The sequence below is a fragment of the Glycine soja genome, chromosome 12 (genome assembly GCF_004193775.1).
Source record: "Glycine soja cultivar W05 chromosome 12, ASM419377v2, whole genome shotgun sequence".
NCBI classification, from domain to species: domain Eukaryota; kingdom Viridiplantae; phylum Streptophyta; class Magnoliopsida; order Fabales; family Fabaceae; genus Glycine; species Glycine soja.
The window spans coordinates 15,573,386-15,597,293 of record NC_041013.1 but is presented as its reverse complement, the minus strand read 5'-3'; the positions used below and the strand labels follow the sequence as shown (position 1 = coordinate 15,597,293).

Genomic DNA, 23,908 nt, shown 5'->3' with positions numbered 1-23,908 from the left:
TCTGTGGAAATTATCTCAAAAATCCCAACAGCGGAGATGTGTGAAAATGGATTTCAAAGGTGGTGTCCAAATTTCACAACAATCCAACGGTTAACAAGTCCGGAATTGTAGTTTTACTAGGACATGTTTTGAGTTTTTGCAGGAAAAGAGAAAGCTACGATGCAAAGTGAACTTCTCTCATCTTTGGCATTTATTTGCATATTTCAACGGTAAGAATGTTAGAAAATGAGTTCTTAACCTAGTTTTAAAATTTCACAAGGATCTAATGGTTAACGAGTCTGAGATCATAATTATACTGAGATAGGTTTGAGTGTATGCGGAAAAAGAGAGGATTTTAGGAGGAGAAGAGAAAACAAAATTGAGATTAAAATGAAGTGTAGAGACTATCGTCAGACTCTATTCATAGCTAGGGTATTCCCAATTTATTATTTACTCTATTTTTTTTTATTTATTATTTTATAAACAAATATTCTATTTTATTTCTTATCAAATGAATAAATCAAATATTTTTTTATTTTCCTTTAAATCATTATTTTAATAAAGTAATTTCTTTTATTTATTTAATTATAAAAACCTCACAATTTTTATAAAACTCTATTTATTTTTAATTAAAAAATCTTTTTATTTTATTTTATGAAAATGGGGTGTTACAATTCCGCCCCATAAATTTGGTGTGGTGTGCCGAGTTGAAATGAATGATGTAAAATCATATAGAAAGAGAAGAGTTATAAGGTTAATCTATTGTTTAAAAAGAGGAATCTAGACTTAGCGAAAGGTGGATCACCTTTTGAAAGTGTTCATTTAGTGTATGGTTCCCTGTGTTTCCCTTGTTTTATGTTTTGAATAAAATGGTATGTCTAATATATTGTAATAGTTTATTTTATTAATACATTTGACAATTGACATGTATCTTAATTTTAAACTATTAATTTCTTTTCACTTATTTGTACTTTTTAATTTATTATTCTTTATTAAATAATTTATTTTTTTTCTCATATTAAACTAAAATCAATGTAAATGTTAATGCATAATAAAAATAAAATGTTATAACATAATAAATTTAGTGTAATAAAAATACATACTCACAGCACCGCTGGAATTAATATTAAATAGAATTTCCTACATTAATTTTTGTTTGTATGCTATAGACTTTCCAAAATCATTATTCAATCATTTCCAAAGATTTCTAATCTTCTAATCGTCCTTGGTTATAACAAGCAATAAATCATTCTTTGATGTTATAAAACAATGTTGAATTGTATAGTAGATAAAAGAGTGAAATTTGATTGTCATCCATGTTGAATTAACCTTTTATTTAATTTTTCTGTTTACGCATACAAGTTGCATTGTCCTCCACCCATCTACTTCATCCAATAACCATTTTTTGTGTGAAAAAAATCTGCAAACAATGATGAGGAAGAGACAATTCGCGCTAGAAGGAATTGACAAAAATTGGATCTCTGCCAGACACCGAACTACGAGAAAAGCCATGTAATTTGCAGACAATGTCGAGGAAGAGACTGGCAACTTTGTGGGCAGAGTGCTTTGGCGAAAAAGCACCGAGATGGGTGCCTTTAGAGTATCTATCGACTACGACCAGGATGATCGTGAATCCCTAGGATGGCGACAGTCCAGTAATGAAGTACAATGATAAGTCCTCCCATAAACACAAGGGTGTGGGTAGCGATTGAAGAAGGTCGGTTGGTTTCTTACTCTCGTACTTCATTTGTTGACAAGTACGACACTATGAGACTTGGTGGTGGACGTCGCAACGCATACCATCCCAGAAGAAGTTATCCGGAAGTCGACAAAGGGTCTTGGCTCTACCCATATGGCCTCCCAGTGGGGTAGAGTAGAATTCTGCCAAAAGCAGGGGAATGGATTGAGTAGTCAGAGTGAGATTCTGGCTGCTGACGAATCTTGTGTAGTAAGTCACGGTAGACCAAGGATTGGAGAACAAAGAGCTTAATGTCTTCCAAACAGTCGAGGTTGGGAATGGAAAGAATTAAGCACTGGCCTTGTGGAACGATCCACGAGAGGGCGTCGGCAGCCACGTTGCCGGAACCGAAACGATATTGGATAGTGTAATCATAGCCCAATAGCTTCGCTAAGTATTATTTTTGTTCCAGGGTCTAAATGACCTAGGTCATGAGCTCCTTCAAGCTCTGATGATCTGTGAGGATGATGAAAGGGTGTCCCAAAAGGTAATGCCGCCATTTGCGGACTGCTATGGTGATAGCATGAAGTTCCTAGACATATGTAGATGAGCGTTGGAGCCTGGGGCAAAAAATTTTGCTGAAGAAAGCAATGGATGAGCTTTCTAGGAAAGGATTGCTCCCATTGTGAAACCGGAGGCATCTGTCTCTAGGAAAAACGAAATGGTGAAGTCAGGGGGGTGAGAACTAGTGTGGGTGTTATGACTTGCTTCAAGTTGTCGAAGGCACACTGAACTTCGTCACTCTAGATGAAGTGGTCTTTGGGAAGAAGAGTCGTCAGTGGTGTTGCCATGGTCGCGTACCCGCGTATGAAGCGCCTATAAAAACATGTTAGGCCAAGGAACCCCCTAAGGTTAGTGGTGTTGGTAGGTTTGGGCCATTCCAACATGGCACTGATTTTGGATGGGTCAAGGGCCACGCCCTCCACCAAAACAATATGGCCTAAGTATTGGAGTTTGGTTTTGGCAAACACGCATTTGAACTCATGCAGATGGAATGACCCTTGGGATAACATAGAGAAGACAACTTCCAAGTGTTGGAGATGAAGGGCCCAAGAAGGGTTGTATACTAATATATCATCGAAAAAGACTATGATGAACTTGCAGAGAAATGGCTTGAGTAGTTCGTTCATGATCGTCTGAAATGTTGTTGCCACGTTACAGAGCCCAAAAGGCATTACGCAATATTCGTAATGGCCTTGGTGAGTCCAAAAAGTTGTCTTATGAATGTCTTCCTCCGCCATGCGTATTTGATGAAAGCCCTTGCGCATATCCATTTTAGAAAAACACGATGCAACTCCAAGCTCGTCGAGGAGTTCATCAATGGTGGGCATAGGAAATCGGTGCTTGATGGTAATAGCATTGAGATCCCGATAATCAATGCAACAACGCCAGCTACCGTCCTTTTTCTTTACTAAAAGCACCAGTGGGGAAGGGGCTATGGTTGAGCTTGATGAGACCAGAATCAAGCATAGATTGAACCTATTTCTCGAGTTCTATCTTTTGGCTATGGGGATACCGATATGGTTTAACTGTGATGGGTTTGGAGTCGAAGAAAGGTGTATGTGGTGGGAGATGGGACGAACAGGTGGAAGTTGGGATGATTCGCTAAATAATTTATGAAACTTGGCAAGAAGGGTGGTGAGTTCTGAAGGTGGGGGATGGTTGTTGGGAACTAAGGAAGGTGAAGTTGTTTGGGAAGGTGAGGTAGGTGGTGCTATATGGAAGAGGGCCGAAACGGCCTGGGAATGCATCATGCGTTTAAGCTGGTGGGCTGAAGTAGTGGGTGGCCTGAGGGGAATGTTTGCAACCAGGTGAATAGGACGACCCAAATGAGTGAAGAACATAGAGAGAAAGGTGTAGTCAGTAGTCACTGGGCCCAAATCCTTAAGCCATTGGACGCCTAATACTATGTCAGCGCCACTCAAGGGTAAACCAAAAAGGTATGTGGTGAATTGATGTCCTTGAATGGCAATGGAGACCTGAGGATAGCGGAGCCAGCACTGCATGACGCCTCCATGACCAACCATGACTAGTAGAGGGTCTATTGGTGTGGATGAAAGATCGAGAAACTTGGGCACGCGCAATTTCACAAAATTGTGTGTACTGCCACCATCGACAAGAATGGTGATCTTGTGGTGGTGGATGGTGCCATAGGCGTGAAATGTTTCAGGGGCTGGCATTCCTGACATCGCGTTCAAGCTTAATAAAGGAGGGGAATCATCTGATGGCAAAGGTGGAGGAGAAGAAACCATTGAGGGAATTGGGGTTTTTAGGGAGCCTGGCGACAAGGGAAGATCAACATCCTCGTCCATGATGAGGAAGTGGATACGGGGATGGCAGTGATGCCCCGTAGACCACTTATCATCACAATAATAATAGAGACCCTTGTCTCTCTTGATGGTTATCTCTTCAGGGGATAATCAGCGAAAAGGGAGTTTGGGTGACGAGGGAGCAGGGGCGGGGTTTGGTGGGCTGGGTTGTGGTGTATAATGGTGAGAAGGGCGGTGGCTATGGTGGCGGTCAAGCAACTTGTCCTCTTGAAGTTTGGCCAGAGCCACGGCCTGAGGCAAGCACATCAGCTGCAAAGCCTGCACCTCACAACAAAGTTCAGGGGTGAGGCCTAATACGAAACAACTCAACAGGAACGGCATAGCGAGTCCAACGACCCGGTTTGCGAGGTGCTCGAACTCCATCAAATAATCGTTCACGGTGCCCCACTATTATAGTTTGAAGAGGGCGTCGTAGGGGTCATCGTAGTAAGATGGAGAAAATCATGACTCTAAGGCTTAAAGCATGGCGGTCCACGACGTAAGGAACCCATTCCTCAACATCCACTGAAACTCGGGTCCTTCCATATAGAACGACACGATGGTGAAGTGCTCTGCATCGGGAATACCTTGGTAATTGAAGAATTATGTGATTTTGAAGATCCAGCCAAAAGGATCTTGGCCATCGAAACGCGAAACTTCAAGTTTCATGTGTGGTCTGGGGTGGAAATGGGCGCGGGTGATGGTGGTGGTTTTGGGGATGGTGGGGTGGAGGTAAGGGTGGCCAGACGATCCAGAACGAAATCGAGTTTGAGGTTGAGGTCAACATTGGCTTGGTTAAGTGTCTGATGGTTCTGGGATAATGTGGCTTGGTGTTAGGTGAGTTTGTGTACTGCCTCCTCAAGGCATTCAAGGGAAGTTTGGCGCGTGGTATGCTTTAGCATGGTGTCGCCATCGGCAAGGCAGGTCGAACCAAAATTGTTTGGACTATATTATCTACTAACACTACAAGCTAATGGGTAATTTCTCCTTGCTGATTTTATTTCCAATTATGGTATTTATAGACATAATATTGATAACAAAGGCTGAAAACCAATAGCTGGCCAATTGTGCTAAAAACAAACTCGTAGTGGAGTTAACAGAATTAGCTTGTTATCAGTAAAAGATTCTGTCAATAGAATTATGTAACTGAATTATCCTATCATTTAGTCAGCAAGAGAAGCTTGTGTAATTCACACAAATTCCTTGTAATGGGTTGGCTTCCTTATGGTTTTCCTGGGCTTGCTATTGGCTTGTGCCATGTTGCTATCATTGTACGTCCTTATTGGAAGTATGTCCAAAATCCAAACACCAAACATACACAAGAAAATTGAAAAGCAAAGATATGAATATAGGCAAAGGCTAATGAGGGAGACCTAGGTCTCCCATTGTTGGAAAAAATGTAGTCTGTTGGATTTGTTAGTTTTTCAAGTAAGTGGCCAAGATTTTTTCTTTCTCAGATTTACCCTTCTCTTTTTCCATCTTTCATTCTTAGAAACTCTCGCTACCCTTCTTTCTCAATCTTCCATGCTCGTTGCCGCCAACCTCTCTCATTACACCTTCCATACTTGAGAATGCCGCTGCACCCCAAATATAAAGCTCACAGGCCTACCCACAGTTGTTCCCTTTGGGACGCGGTGGCAAATGTCACCGCAAAATGACCAAATTTTATGGGTCTCAAGGGTAAATAGTTATTTTCTTTCTTAAATGTATAGAGCGCTAATAAATTCATTCTTGAAAGATAAAATTTCAAATTTTAGTCCTCAAAATTGAAAAAAAAATGCGACAAATTTATCCATTCGTTAACTTTTATTTGTTACTATTAATGAAAGAGTTTATGTAGCACATTCAGGGGTAAATTTGTTAGTGCTTTACACATTTAGGAACGAAAATGACTATTTACCTAAAATATAATTTGATCTTCATCTTTTCCCCTTTTTTAATCATTACAAGTATAACATTACAATAAAGCACTTAAGAAATAAGAAAGCAAACATAAGTTAAAATAAACATAATAATAAGCATAATATTGATTAATAAGTATAATATATCTATTGGTTTGAAATTTCTAATGTGACAATATCTTACCTAAAATATGAGACTCAGACAAAAATACATAATCATTAAGTTAATTCTTACAAAAAAAATGAGACTCGACTTTATTTTGTTACTACCTAATGTTGTCACAATGGAAATTTAGAGTAATAGTTAGATTATGCTTATTAATCAGTATTATGTTTATTATTATTTTTGTTCTAACTTATGTTTACTTTCTTACTTTTTTAAGTGTTTATTGTAATATTATGCTTATAATGATTAAAAAAGGAGAAAGATGAAGATTACATTATATTTTGGATAAATGGTTATTTTTCTTCCTGAATGTGTACAACGTTGACAAATTTGTCTCTGAATGTGTCATGTAGGCTCTTTAATTAATGATAATGGATGAAAGTTAATGAATAGATAGATTTATCACACTTTTTTCACTTTCGAGACTAAAATTTGAATTTTCATCTTTCGAGAATAAATTTATCCGCGTTTTATACCTTTAAGGATGAAAATGACTATTTATTCTATATTTAATTATTCTTACTTTTAATTTTATAATTTTCAATAAATATTGACCAATTAGAGATGATGTGTTGAAGATGTGTGTTAGAAAACGTGATCCTATGATCATACATGTGCCTAGTGTGTGTTTGATTTTATGTTACTAAATTAATCTTGAACCCAAAATTGATTTTAAATAAATTTTATATGTTTGATTTTACATTTAAAAGAAATTTAAATTTAATTCTTAGTTGAAGTAACTTTATATAATTTTTGTATTGAATTAAAAATTAAATTTATACTAAATATTAATTTTAATTTAATTTTACAATAAAAATATCTAAATATAAATTATATCACTTTAAAATTAATTTTACAAAATCAATGTCATTTAAAATCAAAATTCCGAATGAGGTAATCCAAAGACAAACTAAGTAATTGATACGTCAATATCATACTCCATTTCCATCGTCTTAGCAATTTTTTTTATTATTACTTTAAACTATTTGTGGTTTTACAATACTAAAAAATTATTTATTACCTTTTTCCAATTTTATCCTTTTATTTTTATTTATACCTTTTTATTAACATTTTGTTTTGATAATTATAAAATTAAGTTATTATCTTCTTTTTAAGAAATGAAATATGGAGAATGCATATATTTCAGAAAAAGGGTAATTTGATCTTATATTTTTTTCCCAAGTTTTAAGCGAATAATAACTTCTTCTATTTCTTATACAATAGTACAATACTCAAACGATAATTATTTTAAAATAGAGAAAGTAATATTATGTATATATATATATATATATATAAAGGCATAAAAACGCTGAATATTCGTGACCTGGTCCAGTTGGAGATGAATATGCCGACTTGGCTGTGGCTCATACTACTAGCATTATTCATCAGACTACCGCTTGCCATTAACTATTTTGTGGTGATTGTTAGCTGAGGCTTCTCACTTTGTTTGTTTCTGTTTACCTAGTAAGAACCTTAACTAAACTCTAGCCAAGTTTCTTTGGTAAACAAGTGTCCCAAATTTCCATCATTCTATGAATAATCTAGGCACGCAATCTTATGTGTGGTCCTAAGTGTTACAAATGTACATTGTTTTCAGAATATACAATTGGAAAAAATTGCTAGGCTGGCTCTAACTGTTAAGCTTACCTTAATTGTTCCATTGTTTCACTTAACAATTTTCTATCAAATAGACCTGAAAAAAAAAAACCCCCACTAACAAGTTCATTAAGATTTCACTCATCACTCAATAAGCATGCGATTAATAACATATTAAGCTTATGAGAAAGTCATGAATTCAATTTTCACTAACATATTCATTGACAAATATTAATTCCTTAAACAATTCAAATGACCAAACTATATAAAGATACTTTAAAATTTTATTAGAGAGCTAAATCTATCTTAACTATGATAATAATAATAAAAATACTATAAACATAATGTTGGTTGAGTGATTAAGAAAAAAAAGAAGAAAAATATTAAGTGTTTAATTTTCTTACTATAAAATTAACATTTGTCATAAAAAAATAATAAAAAACACTAACCAAAAAATAAAAGTGCCCATGCACACATTGTATTTTTTTTTTCGGCAAACACACATTGTGTATATCTACGTATAAAAAGTTATATTCATTGCTATCACTAATTGACATCTTATATTAAAAGAAAAATTTAAAAAAAATGAAAAGCTTCAAACCCAAATTGAACTTGGATAACTATAGCCATCCTTAACTTTTTTGTAACAGTCAAAATGCAATATCTTCTCTTAAAAATGAACTAAGAATGCGTGATTCTGATTCATTTTTTTAAAAAAAAAAGAATGAAAAGCTTCACACCCAAATTGAACTTGGATAACAATAGCCATCCTTAACTTTTTTGTAACAGTCAAAATGCAATATCTTCTCTTAAAAATGAACTAAGCATGCGTGATTCTGATTCATTTTTTTTTAAAAAAAAAAAACAATGAAAAGCTTCACACCCAAATTGAACTTGGATAACAATAGCCATCCTAGCTTAACTTTTTTGTAACAGTCAAAATGCAATATCTTCTCTGAAAACTGAACAGAGATTGTGTGATTCTGATTCTGAAAAATTGACTTCTCCAAAGTCTTTGCAATGGAGTGGATTTTCTGCCATATACATAGGCCAAAATGTTTAAAATCAAACTAACCATAATCAGACTTTGACAATTACAACACCATCGACTCCACCTTAATCACACGTGGGGAATCAACTGTCAAGGCCACAAAGTACTCAACACGTGTCCATCATTATCTAGGCTCATCAACAATAGATAATAACTTGGACAAATTTCAAAGATAAATTTTTAAATATTTTCCAATTAAATTCACTTTAATAATCAATTTAATTTTTTTAAAATTATTATGAATATTAGTAAGATAAAATTCTAATTCTGATTAAAAAATAGCACAAAAAAAAACTTATGGAATTGTATCTATCATGATTTAAATACTTATGAAAATTTATCTATCGTGATTTACATTTGGGCTAACAAATGTTGTTTATTTCACAGTAGTGATCCATGGTGTGCCATGGATAGTAGAGACAAACTCGATCCATATGCACATGTAGTTAAAATACGATGCAAAACTGGGCCCATGCTTATCATATAGTGAAATGGGCTAAATGCATAGCTTTTCTAGTAGCCACAAAGGCAATCCATACGTGGCTGACCAACTAACACTACACCTTTTCATCTGACTCTATATTATGCCTCCTTCCATTACCCTTTAATCTGCACTTTACAACCTTTTAAGCAACCCCTTTTGCTTTATATTGACGTGTGCTTGATTTTAAGCACCATTGTCTTCCTACTTATTTTGTTTTCCAATTTTGTTGTTTGTTGTGGTAATTTTTTTTTAAAGTTCATCATCATGCTAGAAGGCAAGGCTGTGATTGGTGAGACTGACATGCTTCAGACCATGCAGCAGGATGCTACAGATTTAGCATCCAAAGCACTCGATTTCTTTGATGTCACTGAAGCCATTGAGATTGCCCGATTTATAAAGAAGGTAAATTTTAAAAAAATCTTGCTAACAAATACTATACTATTTTTTTTTTTTTTGTGTACATCCCGGGATAACAAAATTTGTAGTTGTGCAAACTAACTAAATTTTCTCACAGTTAAGCCGGCCCTAATAAATTTTATCGACTAATACTATTATTTAGGAAGCTTAAATATGTTTTTATTTTAAATAAATACTTAATTTTTATATTTTTTCTAATTATTTTTTATTTTGTGTTGAGTCTCTAATAAAAAAATAATTTTATTTTTTATTTTTAATATTTTATTTTAATTTCTGATAAATTAGAAAATTTTGTATTTATTCCCTCATAAATTAACAAATTTTGTTTTAGTCCCAACTAATTATAAATAAAATTTTCTAATTTATTAAGAACTTAAAAAAATGTCAAAGATAAAAAAAATATTTTTTATTAGAAATCCAATACAAAACAAAAATTTATTAGAAATAAACATGAAAATTTATTATGATTTTGATTTTTGATATGATAATTTTTGTTATTATTATACACTTCTTATTTATGTTTGAGTTTAATTTTGATACATTACCAATTTACCATCTGAAACTTTTTACATCGTTAATTAACTAGAAATCATACTAAATCTGACTCTTTTTTTTTATAGAAAAATCAACAATTTTATCATGACGATTACACGATTAGATAACAATATGAATAAGAGTATTCTAACTAATTAAATTCTTTTTGTTTCCTTGGCTGACACTAGTCACAAAAATAGGTTTCTTAATTAATTTAATCAACTATGGTAATTTTCTGTGTATTGTTACTTCAGGAATTTGATAGGATGCATGGACCTGGTTGGCAGTGCATTGTAGGCACGGATTTTGGTTCGTTTGTGACTCACTGTTGTGGCTGTTTCATCTATTTCTGCTTAGGCAACTTGGCCATTTTGCTGTTCAGGGGCTCAGCTGCTCCAGAGGCACATGAAAATCGGTTCTCAACACTAGAGGCAGCCAAAGCATAAATTCATTGCCTAATTTTCCCTCTCTTTAGACTCTTCTATATATATTTTTGTTCATTCCATGTAATATTGATAATGTAGAAAGAAATGAAAGGTTTGAGAGAAAAGCAAAATTGACAGAGGTCTACAAATCATCCATATATATATCAGCTTGCTCTTGGGGATTATTATATGTATATATAGTAACCCGGACTATAATTAAAACTTACCCTAATTTTTTATTAGACAAATATATTGTTATTTTATATCTCTATCGATTTGTCTACTGCCTGAATTTTAAAGATTAAATCATTTGTCTAATTTATCTTTAACAAAATATTTAATATAATTAGGTAATTCATCTTATTTGTCAAAACTATTTTCATTTGTCCTCATAGAAGTTCAAAATCCAAATACAACAATAATAATCTTGTTCCACAGATAAAGTCGATCGGCTAAGTACGGACTCAGGAAAAAAAAAATCAAATTTTCAATAATATTAATAATAATAACCCCTTTTAATAATTTCCTCAGAAATCCTTCACTGATTTGGCATAATCTTCGTTTCATTTATTATTGGGATGTTCCTCTAAAGTTTGGGAAGTAGAGATGTAATAATCACAAGTGATATGAGGAAAATAATATATATGGATAATTTTTATTTCATAAGTTGACTTTTAATATTGATGAGCTCAGTCCAAATTATAGGCGGGAATAGGATAAGCTTCTTGGTTAAAAATAGATAGCGTTTTTTTCAAAGGCTTAGTTGGCCTGCATAAAAGTTTGACACTTAGAAATTTATTTAAGAATCTATTTGTAATAATTTAATATCAAGATAGAGGTGATAATATGTATATTAGGTTTTATAAGAATTTGAATCTAACTTGGTTTATATGATAAAATGCACATATTGAGTTGGATGTGATTTTAACTCTAACGACTTGGTTGTGAAATAAAGTGATATCACGATGATATAAATAATTAGCAGAAAACTATTGTTAAATTATGAATGGAACGGAGTATTAAAAAAATTATTAAAAAATGTTAGACAAATTATTTTTGTTGATTTAAATATGGTTCAAATGAAGTTTCCTCCCAAGGCAAAAGAAAGAATAAGGTACTTTCTATAGGGTTGGCTTGAATAATTAGGCTGTCTAAGCTTGTATTTGGATCATAATTGTGAAACCTGATCTGATCATTGATCCAGGCGAAATAGTGAGTTAGAAGATTAATGGTTCAATCAGGGAGTCAATAATTGATTCGGTTTGATCCGATATATATTAAAAAAATAAAATTATATATAAGTATATAATTAGTATTATTTGTGTAAGAGAAATTCTTTTATACACCAAAATCTAAAATAACTATTAATAATAACAAGATATCAAAATGGCGTTGTAGAGATAGTTTTTTTTTAAACCAACCGGGTCGGACTAGTCTAACTGAGATTGGGTGACCTAACCGATCAGGTTTTGTTGGGTCATTCCAAATTAATTGTGTGATTGATCCAATAATGAAACTGACTCAATTAAACCATCAAATCCCACTTGAACCAATTTAATCAGTCAAATTAAATCGAATTTTACAACTATGATTTAGATTATATATAAACTAGTCCATTTTAATTCACTTGAATAGTCACACACAAACACGTTCTAAAAAAGAAAAGATCGAGAATCTTTCACTGCATAAACCATATCAAGTTATCAACAAGGTAAGTGCTCATGCATGTCAATACTCAAAATCATCCATTACTTCTATTCTATTACTATCTATTTATTATTATGTATTAAAAGTTTTACTATATATTAAAATTTTTCCACAGTTACTATTCACACAACACATGTATCACATGATATGATTGAAAAATTTTCCCGCCTTTTTTGTATTCTCTAACTATTAATTTTTCTTTTCAACAATGGATGATATATTTTCGTAGTTTTTTTCTTCAAATAGAGGACTTTATATTTAAATATTGCACACATATATATATACACTTTTTTAAAAGTAACTATTTATTTTGATCAATCATTATTTTACACAAAAATAATTATTTTATTATGGAAATAGGTTAGTAATTAATAATTTTAGACTTAAAGTTTCCTGAATAAAAATTAGGATATAATTATTCATTATCTAATTTAAAAACATCTGCAGTTTTTTTTAAAAAAAATTTCCATTATCTAATAAAAAAGAAAAATCCTTATAGTTAAAACTTTGAAATTCAATTGAATTGTTAAATCTATTATTTACTATCCTTCCGTTCATATGTTGAGGAATAGGAAAACTCAGGAGTTCAATTTTCAGTGGTAGGTGGTAGCCGCACATTGTAATTAAGATTGGTCTCTTACCCAATTGGTTGTTGGAGGATAGGGTGATCTCTAACCCAAGAAAAAAAACTATTATCTATTATTTTATAAAAATGATTACTTTAATAATTTTAAATTTTTGGTTTGATTATTCATTTGGTCTCTATGTTTCATTATTTGTATCTTTTAGTTTTTATAGTTTTAAAGTGATTTTTTTAGTCCATATAATTTACCTTTTAATTCTCTTTTAGTCTTTTAGTTTGAAAATGATTTTTTTAGTTCTTATATTTTATATTTTAATTTCTTTTTAGTTCCTATATTTTATATTTTAATTCTATTTTTGTCCTTACCATCAAAATATGACAAATATTATCAATTACAATTAACTACTAAAATATTAACAAGTAATTTGTAATTAATTTATCGGAAGATAATTTGTAATAAAAAAAATAGTTGAGAATTTATAACTAGTTTGTAGTTAATTATTTTTATATATTTTTTTTAAGTAAGGACTAAAAGATAATTAAAATACAAATTATAGGAATTAAAAAAATCACTTTCAAATTATAAGAACTAAAGGAGAATTAAAATACAAACCATCAGGACTAAAAAGACCATTTTTAAATTATAGAGATTAAAAGAGAATTAAAATGTAAATTATAAGGACTAAAAGGTACGAATCGTGAGTAATTTAACCTAATTTTTTTTATTGATATAATAATTTTGAATTTAAAGTTTACTTAACAAAAAGTCTTAAAAATTGTAATATGGATACGATATTCTTTTTATAAGTATTACGTTATTTTGGCTGTCAATCATTTTAGATAAAAATAATTATTTAATATTATCAATACAATTTTTATTTAAAATATAATTCTATTAAAAATAATTAATTTAGATTTTTTTAATTAAATGAATATTCACTTGTTAACGAGACAAAAACAAGTAGTAAGACATATATCATACTTTAGAATTATTTTTAACTTAAATGGATATCCACTTACTAATGGGACATGGACAAGTTATAAGATAGATGCCATACTTTAGAATTATTTGAATACCTTTAGGTGTGTGTGTGTGAAAATTGCTCTAATTTATTTTTAATACACCTATATAAATACCAATCGATATGGAGGACCGTTGCTCATACTCACCTTGTCATATCCTAACTCATTATCATCTTTATCCAAGTCTGGTAATCCACATGTTTAGTGTCAAAAATTATTTTATTATTCAATTTTATTATAAATCTTTATATTTTTAAATAGAAATTACAATTAAGATACTAATAATTATAGAATAAATAGAAATTATCTGCAAAATATATTATTGGAGAGAGAAAAAAATCTTAATTGTGCTTAAATTTCAAATTAAGGATATATATATATATATATATATATATAAGATGAGACCAAATTACATCGGTATAACTTTAACAACTATTACATCATTTTTGTAACTTGATATAAAATGTGATTTTTATTGGTCCAACTATTGAATTATACCTACATATACTAAGACCGTCTGTGTCAAATTTTGTCAAAATTGAACAACAATAAAAGAGTAATCAAATAACCCTATTTTAGCATATTTTGAAATTTTATATTATGTCGATTTTAATCTACATGAACGAGTTAACAAGTAATTTTAGATTCATATAAATTTTTGCATAGGTGATCTATTGGGAGAAACTTTCAATTCAATATATATATATATATCTCAAAAGGATTTGTATATATCAAACTAATGAGTGTACATTAAATTAATTAATATATATAAACCTATTAGTATATTCATGGGTCATTTTAGAAAATGTGCAAAAATCAATTCAACTTGTGCAATCGCATTGGTGTCCCGCTAATTATTTTTCTATTGTGATATTGATCAACACATGTTATTTATTTTGCAAGTAACAAATAATCTTGTATGTTTAATGGAAAACAAGGGATAACTATAAGATTCAAGAACATTAATTTTTTTTTTTGTGATTTTCCTTCACTATTTTTAACCTCTATTTCTTTATTGAAACTATGCATTGTATACACATGTGACATTTCATTTTCTCGAATTCAACCTTTTTTCTAGCGAACAAGAAGTTAATAAATCTCTTCAACGAATTGGCAAAGATATTAGACACATGTTCGTGTTCTTCGGAAATTGGAATCATCACATCATAGCAATGAACCCGAAAAAGAAAGAGAAATTTTTCATGATACACCACAAGACATTGAATGTTATTGCTTTCTTGGTTGTTCTTTTTTGGTTGGTGATAGTTCTTGTGACTGCATTGTCATCTCACCACTTGTTTCCAATCTTACTCATTCTTTTAAGAGGAACTAGTATTTGTAACCGTAGGATGCACAAGGTATTTAATTAATTAATTTATTTATTATGTGGGGTATGTGGTAATAAAATATAAATAGATAATTATAAATCATATTTAAATTATAAATGAGAAACAATAAATTATAGTCAATAAAGATTTAAATTATATAGTTTTTTTTATTAATGTGTAGGTAATAAGATTTTTTTAAGACTTATAAAGTCTAGAAAGGTAGAATGAATAAAACATTTCTCCTTAGTATAGATGCATTTCTCACTGTTTAGTCACTTAATCAATGTCTGTAGTTGTTAAATACATGTTATTAGTTCAATATTTTTTCTTTAGTTGCTAAAGTTATAGGCAAAGTGAATAAAACATTAAAAGATTGCCCCAAGTAATAGTTTTATCCATTGTTTAGAGAGGAGTAATTTTAGACGGGAAAGAAACATAATTCGAATGAATTGTTACAAACAAATTGTGAACTTTTAGATAACTGCAACAACCCTGTGAAAAATGTGTAAACATAATTGCTGTTGAATGTAAGATGTATCCTTGCAAAGTATACTTCATTTAACCATTAATCCTCCGTCTAACATCCTTATATCTATGAACAACTATGACAATCTTATTACAATTATAAAAAAAAAATTATAATAGAAGAGCGTAAGCTACCTAAAGTTGAAGTATGGTTCCAATAGGAGTAAACTTTATAATAAAGGTAAAGCATGAATGATAAAACCAAACCATATCAATATTTAACATGCTTAAAGTTCTTAAAACACTATTAGTGCTTAAATATAAGATAAAATATCAATGCAAAGAGATGTCATTGTTGACATAATATAAACACTATCAGTGTTGAGATAGGTATCTCTAAAATACTATCAATTCAATATGAGGTTGCATATATATTATTAATTTAAGAATTTAATTACATATCCTTAGATATTGTGACAAACTTCTTTGTAAACCACATTAGAAGCAATATGAGTATCATTATCTTCACTATCTTTTACCAAAATCTTCAATCCTTTTTTTGATGTGACGCTTAATATAGCAACATATAGTTGACCACGAGAAAAAAAATGTGGCAGAAACACTCTAGCAAGGTGTCTTCCAATTGAAGTATATCATGAAATGTTCTATTTACAGCTTTAGACCAATGTTTATGGGTCATTGGGGAGCCTCATCCCATATGATTAGCTTAGTCTTTGCAATTAACTCATCTAATTGGCCTCCTTTCTTGATATTGCAAGTTGAGTCCTCATCAACATTGATAGGAATTGCAAATCTTGAATGCATGGTTCTTCCTTCAGGAATAAGTAAAGCAACAATATTGCTAGAAGCAGTTGTTAACACTATATCTCCTTTAGAGCAAAAATTTGTTGACAATGCCCTCCAAATATGTCTTTCTAGTTCCTCCATGACCATAGATAAAAAAATAATGGTTTGTTGTCATTTACTCTCTTAGTTATGGTATCATATATTTTCTTCTGTTCAATAGTCATGCTTGGCAACAATTGAATATGTTGTTCTGCCAGACACTCACAATCATAATTCTACTCATCAAATATAAGTCTACTTCCTCTTTCATTGACAAAGAAAGTGTCATGTTTAGGCATATTTGGAAAATCTAGCAAACTACAATTATTACTTTGCAGAATTATGTCAATATTTGACAAGGCAAAATTCTTCAGCTCTTCTAGCGATAATTCCAGATCTGATAGAATTGAAGAAATTAAAATCAATTTATATGGTATTAAAATGACCTCTTAAGATAAAAAAAGGACAAGATGCATAATTTGACTAAGACAAAAATTGCCTTGTATAAAACTAAAAAATTACTATGATGCATTAAAAAGTTAGTTATATAACTAAAAAATTGTTGTATAATATATTTCCTATATGTAAAATGTGTTATTCCTATACCATAATTGTATCCTTATTTGATAAGCTAATATTGTTGGAATGGAATATCTTAAAATTCAGTTTTTGGATGGTTAAATAAAATTATTTGGAAACTGCAAAAGTTGTCTTGTCTGTCAAGTATTGCTACATATTGTTCCACACATATTCTAGTTTAGATAACTGATTGGAGAATACTAAAGTTGCAAACAACTTTAGCAAATAATATTTTGAACCCCAATTACTTGTCTCTACAATGGCATCAAAGTACTATTTATCATCATCTAACAAACCCATTGTATAGTAGGCTTCTTTAAACATGTATAAACATGTTTGATAGGTTTGAGATTCCATTTGGGTTGATTTGGAAGCCATTGAAAGTAAAAAACTCTTTTTTTGAAGCTCTATGAGGTACTAGTGCTTAAGCGAAGAGTTGCTTATGCTTAAGCGCGATGAGCTACAGGGAAAAATGAGATATTGGTTTTCAAGCTTAAGTGTAGCTAAAACTAAGCTTAAACATAGGTTGAGCCAGACTTAAGTGTGACCAAGCTTAGGTGTACGTTGGGCCAGGTTTAAATGAGATGACTTACAAGGACAAATGAGCTATTGGATTTCAAGCTTAAGCATGGCCAAGCTTAAGCATAGGGCGAGCCAGGCTTAAGCATGAAACCTTGGAGAATATGTATGAATGACTTTCAAATGGAGTTCAATGGAAATTTCCTTAGTGTATAAGAATATTGAGATGCATAAATAAGTTTTTAATGTTATGTTAAGAGAATTTACTTTTACTAAGTATCTATTTGTTGAGAGTTGAATATATTTAAGTATGAATTCCTTTCACTTTAATTCATATTATTGAATTTTATTGACTTTATTGGAGACCTGAAGGACTTGTGATCCTTGGGCAAATGGTGTGCTGGAAACCTTAATTGGTGTGTGCTTGTATGATGACTTTGAAAATTATTGGTGTGACTAAGGATTATGAAATCCTTAAGTGGGGAGCAAATGGACTCAATGCATGAGTGCATTTGTAGAAACTAAAATTCAACTCAAGTATTAATAAAGATTCATTATGATGAACAATGAATAAAGATTTAACAAGAGTGTGAATCTAATAAATCAATTGGACTTAGTAAACTTTAGATTTCTTTGCACATTGGAGCACATTATTATGAAGTAGACTTAGAATTAGCCTTAAGTCCTTTGCTTGAAGAACATAAATTATGATAAACCCACATAATGTTGAGAGAAGAAAGACTCACATATATAATATATTTACTTTCATATAAGAATTTGACCAATCTCAAAAAAAAAAAAATATATTAACATAAAAAAGAATTGCGAAAGACACTTTAATTTTAGTTTAATATTTTATTTTTGAGTACATGTTAATCTATACTCAATTTTTTTATACTTCTTGATACATTACAACAATTTTATCTTATAATGCATTAACGTATACATTAATTTTCATTAAATAATTAATTTTAATTTTAATTTAATTTTAGTGTGGTCACTTTTCATTTTTCTTTCATTTCAAGGCATGCCAATTGAAGGCTCCGTGTTATAAGAAAATGTTCACGACAATTTATTATTTTGTTATGTATGGTCATTAGAAAAGGTCCATTAATCCAAATAGAATTAATTGTGTTAGGTTCAAAGTAAAGAACACGGGAGGGAAGCGAAAGTTTTTAAATTTTAATTAAATATAATTAAGATAGAAAAGAGATAATATTAGTTTTTTTTAAAAAAAACCATTATTTTGTTTTTCTTTTAATTTGATTTTTCTTGAATTAAATAGCATTGTTTTTTGTATTTTTTCTATCTCCCAAAAAAATCATTGTGTCTATTGGGAAGTTAAATAAATAATTTTTAAACATACAAAGCGCTGTCATGTTCAAAGTTTAATTAAATGCTTTAAATAATATAAATAAAAGAATTTAATGTGAATATAGTTGTCATCTAATCAAAGACTCACATTTGTATAATAAAATTAGGCTTAATTAAGTTTTCATACCTACAATATAAACTATTTTCATATTACTACCTAACATTCATTTTTCTCAATCAAGTATATGAAATTTTTTTCAGTTTTATTTTACTACCTACATTTTTGTTAAGTGATGATGTGATATGTGATAATGTGACACTTCGTTTATCACGTTTGAAAATTTCTTCAAGTAGGTGTTTGACAAAAAATGAATTTCTAGGTAGTAATTTGAAAACGACCTATTTTTCAGGTATGAAAAACTTATTTAATATATGACATGAAAAAATGATTTAAATCATATATAATTGGTGTTTTACGATCTATGATCAAGATACACATATAACATGTTATGTCTTCCCTTACTCTTCCTTCATTGTTCTCTGGATCCAAAGTATATATATAATCATTTGATCTTGTTGAGTTCTCAGTTAATTAAACATGATAAATTGATAGGTGAGTTATTGTAAATTTTAAATAATATTTTTTTATTCCTGCCAATAAAAACATCTTATTAATTTAATGTATTTCTTATTTTGAATGAGGAATTATCTTAAAAAATAATTACGATAAAGTTTCTTAAGTCTATATAAAAATAAATTACATATATGTTCATCAAATTATTTTAATTAATTTTTAGTTTTTTGACAAGTTCATAAATATTTGATCAAATAAAAATGTTTGAGAAATGAATTTTTCTTATTGACTTATAAGATTTTCTTTTAAACATAACTTAAATTTATGCTTATCATTTTTATTTTTAATAAAATAATAAAATTTAACATTTATCATTTTATCTGAAATTAAATTATTTATTTCTCCTCCTTATCATTTGTTAACTAAAAAATGATTTTTCAAATTGACTTAAATAAGTTTTTCACACCGGGAAAAATTAGTCGTTTTCATATTGTTACCTAAAAATTCATTTTTTATCAAATATCTACCTGAACAAAAATTTCAGTTTCATTTCACTAATTCTCTTTTGTTAAGTGATGACGTGACAAACATAACACCATATCATAACATCTAATCACTGAGACATCATTGAAATTGATGACGTGACAATGAGGTGTCCGTGACAAGGCATGATGACATGACACTCTGTCTCTTACGTCATCACTTGACGGAAGGCAACTAACTGACAAGTAGTAAAATGAAACTGAAAATTTTTTCAGGTTGAAAAAAAAAAAGAATGTTAGTAGTAATCTGAAAACGATTTATATTCTATGTATGAAAAACTTAATTAAACCATAAAATTATTAACTTTTATAATAAATATTTTAAAATTATACTTACAATAGTTTTTAGAGTAAATTGCACTCGTATCTCCTGTGTTTTTTTTTTCAAATTCGACTTTTAATAAAAATTTATGTCTAAAATATTCTCATTTTCTTCCTTTTAACTTCATAAAGACATGATATTATTTTCAACCTAAAAATATTTTAACACACTCTCTAATTGGATGTGAACTCAACTTTTTGTTGGACGGAACCCAGTTAACACCCTTCATTCTATTTTTCAGTTCAATTTTTTTGTTGCATGTTGGGTGATTTGGTTGCTTTGTTTTTGTTGAATGTATTGATTGAATATGGTCATTTGCTTCAAATTTTAGTATTTTGCTCCTTCTTTTGTGTTTTTAACTCCTTTACTTAAAATGTTTATTTTTTTATGACTAGATGTTTGATATAATGTCTAAATCAAGAGTTGTATTTTTTTCAAGTGTTAGCAACAGTGAAGTAAGAATCAAATCAAATAGTAAAGGAAAAATTGTTATTGCCATAAGAAAGATCCATTCACAAGATCAATTGTTAATTAGTTATTTCGTCTAGTCACACATATTTCAATTAACGTTAACACGTTAATAGAAGAGGGTAAAAGTAATGTAAAAAAAATCAGTGGTAACAGGTGCAATTTGAGAAAAAACATAGGAGGGGTGTAACGGTAACAAAAATGTTATGACAATTTTTTCTACTTACATAATTTCAATTGATATTAGCGTAAAAGTAATGTAAAAAAGAAGGAATATTAGATTCAATTTGAGAAAAATACAAGGAATATGAGTGTAATTTAGTCTAATTTTTAATTGAATTGTGGTATGTAAACACAATATTCAAATTAATATCACAAATGGAATAATTATATAAAAATATCTCTTAAAAAATAAGGATTTGTTGGCATATGCTTCTTGGAGGTGTAATTGCATTAATATTTTTTTAATCTTTGATTCATGCTTCATCTTGCTTGTAGCAATTTTTTTTTCTCAAACTTTCTCATTTTGTGTTTCAATCCAACTATTTGAACATTAGAACCAATATGTATTTTTTTAACCTTTCTTATTCATGCTTCTTGTTTATTACATACATCTTTTTCCCAATTTTTCTAGTATAACTTGTCAACCCAAATTCTTTGAATATTAGAATCATGATTGTAGAAATAGTACTTCAGGGACCATAAAGGAGGTGGATTAAGAATGACACTTTTTGTTCTTCACTTTGTACACATAAACTTGTACATTTGTTAGATGTGTACACTAAAAATATATCCTCATTTTATCTTTGTACATAAACAAAAAATATTGTCATGACAGACTATCCAATTATTTATTTTTTTTTGGTTACAGTGAGCATCTTGTTTTTGGCCACAATAGACATAATGTATTCCAATTGAAAGGCAGAAGGTTACAACTTACAATTAATAATGTGCAATACTACTGTTTTACATAGTGTTCAACTCCAACGGTTTTCCTATTATGCAGAGAAGGTTGATGATAATAAACTATCTTACTTTAATGCTCTCTCATATTGATTCTTAATTTTTAAAATGTTGAAAAGATATGGAAGACAAAATTTAATTAACATAGAAAACCTGCGGTAGCAATTCCTCAACAGAAGAAGATGATGACTCAACTTCACACCCCAAAGCCTTCCATCAAATTTGGTTTAAATGCTTCATGTGAAAGCGATATCTATAAATCAAAATGAGAATATAATATATATCCTTTAACATGGGAAGATTAAATGGAGAAATGGATTTTATATTGTATAAGCTAATAATTGTTAATTTATTGTTTAGAATTCAAAACAATTACTTCATCTAAAATAATAGATGTTAAAAAGTGGATGATCAAACTTGAAAGAAAAAAAGATAAATAATATATTTTATCCAGTGTCTGTCCAATTTGTCACCAAAATAGAGAAAAAAGAAATAAAATGCTATGACAGTAGAAGTGAACACGAAAGGCTGAAAAAAAAAATAGAAATGTAATGTAATTAGTTGAAGATGAGAAAATGTTTAAAAGAAAATAACTAATTATTTAGAAATGTTGAGTACTTCATGAAAAAAAAAATGAGAAAGCAGTAAGTGTGAAATCACCTGGAATTTCATCAGCCACGCGATTCATGAAGTGCTTCCCTCCAACGTTGCACAATATTGTGTTTCCCCATTGAAATGTTGTTCAGCACATTTCTATTTTCCTTGGAATTTTTATCCGATATCATTAGCTTCGGCAAAGTGGCAATTAATATATTATCAACCTCTGAAGAATCAAAACGAATTAGAAACGTGAATGGAGCAAGAAAGAAGAATTCTTGAAAGAAAAAGAATTCACTTCATGTGCAGTCATATGAGAAACATAGGATAAGTAGGAGAAGAGAGAAGAGTGAAGCCAGAAGGCTGAATGAATGAGAAGTTGTGTTGGACCTACGTTCAAGGGAAGGAAAAAACTGAATTGCACGATTGAAAGAGAGTGGATAATTGTGCCAGTTATTCCGTTTGCAGATGGAAAAATCGTGAAGCGCGCACCAAGAGAGTGTGCAGTTACGGTCTTATTAACTTTTCATGCACGACAGTCAGTGAATTTTTGTGTAGAAATTTTCTCCCAAATTATCCTTTAACTATTACACATTTTATTTTAACACTCAAACAGTCAAGAAACAAAAACGTCTAAATAAGTACACCAATATAACTAGGAAAAAACAGATGTTCGTGTCTAATTGTTTTTTTCATGTTTTTTTTTAATAAAAAGAAAGATAATAAAAATTAGTGAGTGATTTGTGGAAGTAATTATAAAAATAAAATAATAACTTAATTATGAATAAAACATACATACCAAAACATTCTATTCCCTTTATATACAGTTATAGATTACATATAATTATAAATTATAGATATCTAACGCGTGAAGTTACCTTATCATTGTATCACATATTCGTTAATGAATAAGATAACATTATAAAGTTGGTCATCTCTTTCTCCCATGGCTTCAATCCCATAGGCGTTCGATTATGTGCTGGCGCCAACAACATGGTGGCAGAAGAGTGTTGTTCGCTGTTTCATTGAAGAAACCAAACCAATTATAATAAGGGAAGTGCAAAATTACTTGTCAAGAGGATAGTCTGAAAAAAAGAAGATAAATATTTATTTTTGTCTTTGAAAGTATGATATATGATAAATTAATTCTTAAAAGATAAAAAATTTTAATTTACTCTCCAAATGTGCAAAAAAGAGAAAAAAGATTAGTCCTATGGATGATTTAATAACAAATTAATTCCTAAAGTTTGTAATTTATTATTAGATTATCCTGAAAAATATAATTTATTCTCAAATTGGTTTTTAGATATTATAACTTAATTACAAAATGATCTCATTTAATGAAAGCACCAATTCGTTGCAACTTTTATATATTCAAGAATTAAATTTGAATTTTTATTTTTTCAGAGACTAATTTGTGATGGCTTCATACTTTCAAGGACAAAATTGATATTTATCCAAAAAAATACTACAAAGGA

General features: G+C 30.1%; 2 protein-coding genes across 2 annotated transcripts; one reads left to right on the top strand and one right to left on the bottom strand.

The window, feature by feature from the left end:
* Positions 1 to 1,823: 1,823 nt before the first annotated feature.
* Positions 1,824 to 4,029, bottom strand: LOC114378813. Its single transcript, XM_028337423.1, has 3 exons — positions 3,234 to 4,029; positions 2,877 to 3,152; positions 1,824 to 2,107 (listed from the first exon to the last, which is right to left on the bottom strand). Exons 1-3 carry the CDS (start codon positions 4,027 to 4,029, stop codon positions 1,824 to 1,826), a joined length of 1,356 nt encoding a protein of 451 aa, XP_028193224.1.
* Positions 4,030 to 9,294: 5,265 nt separating this feature from the next.
* Positions 9,295 to 10,794, top strand: LOC114380568 (dynein light chain 2, cytoplasmic-like). Its single transcript, XM_028339684.1, has 2 exons — positions 9,295 to 9,626; positions 10,430 to 10,794. The coding sequence occupies exons 1-2, from the start codon at positions 9,489 to 9,491 to the stop codon at positions 10,619 to 10,621; spliced, it is 330 nt and encodes a 109-aa protein (XP_028195485.1). The 5' UTR covers positions 9,295 to 9,488; the 3' UTR covers positions 10,622 to 10,794.
* The last annotated feature ends 13,114 nt before the right edge of the window (positions 10,795 to 23,908 follow it).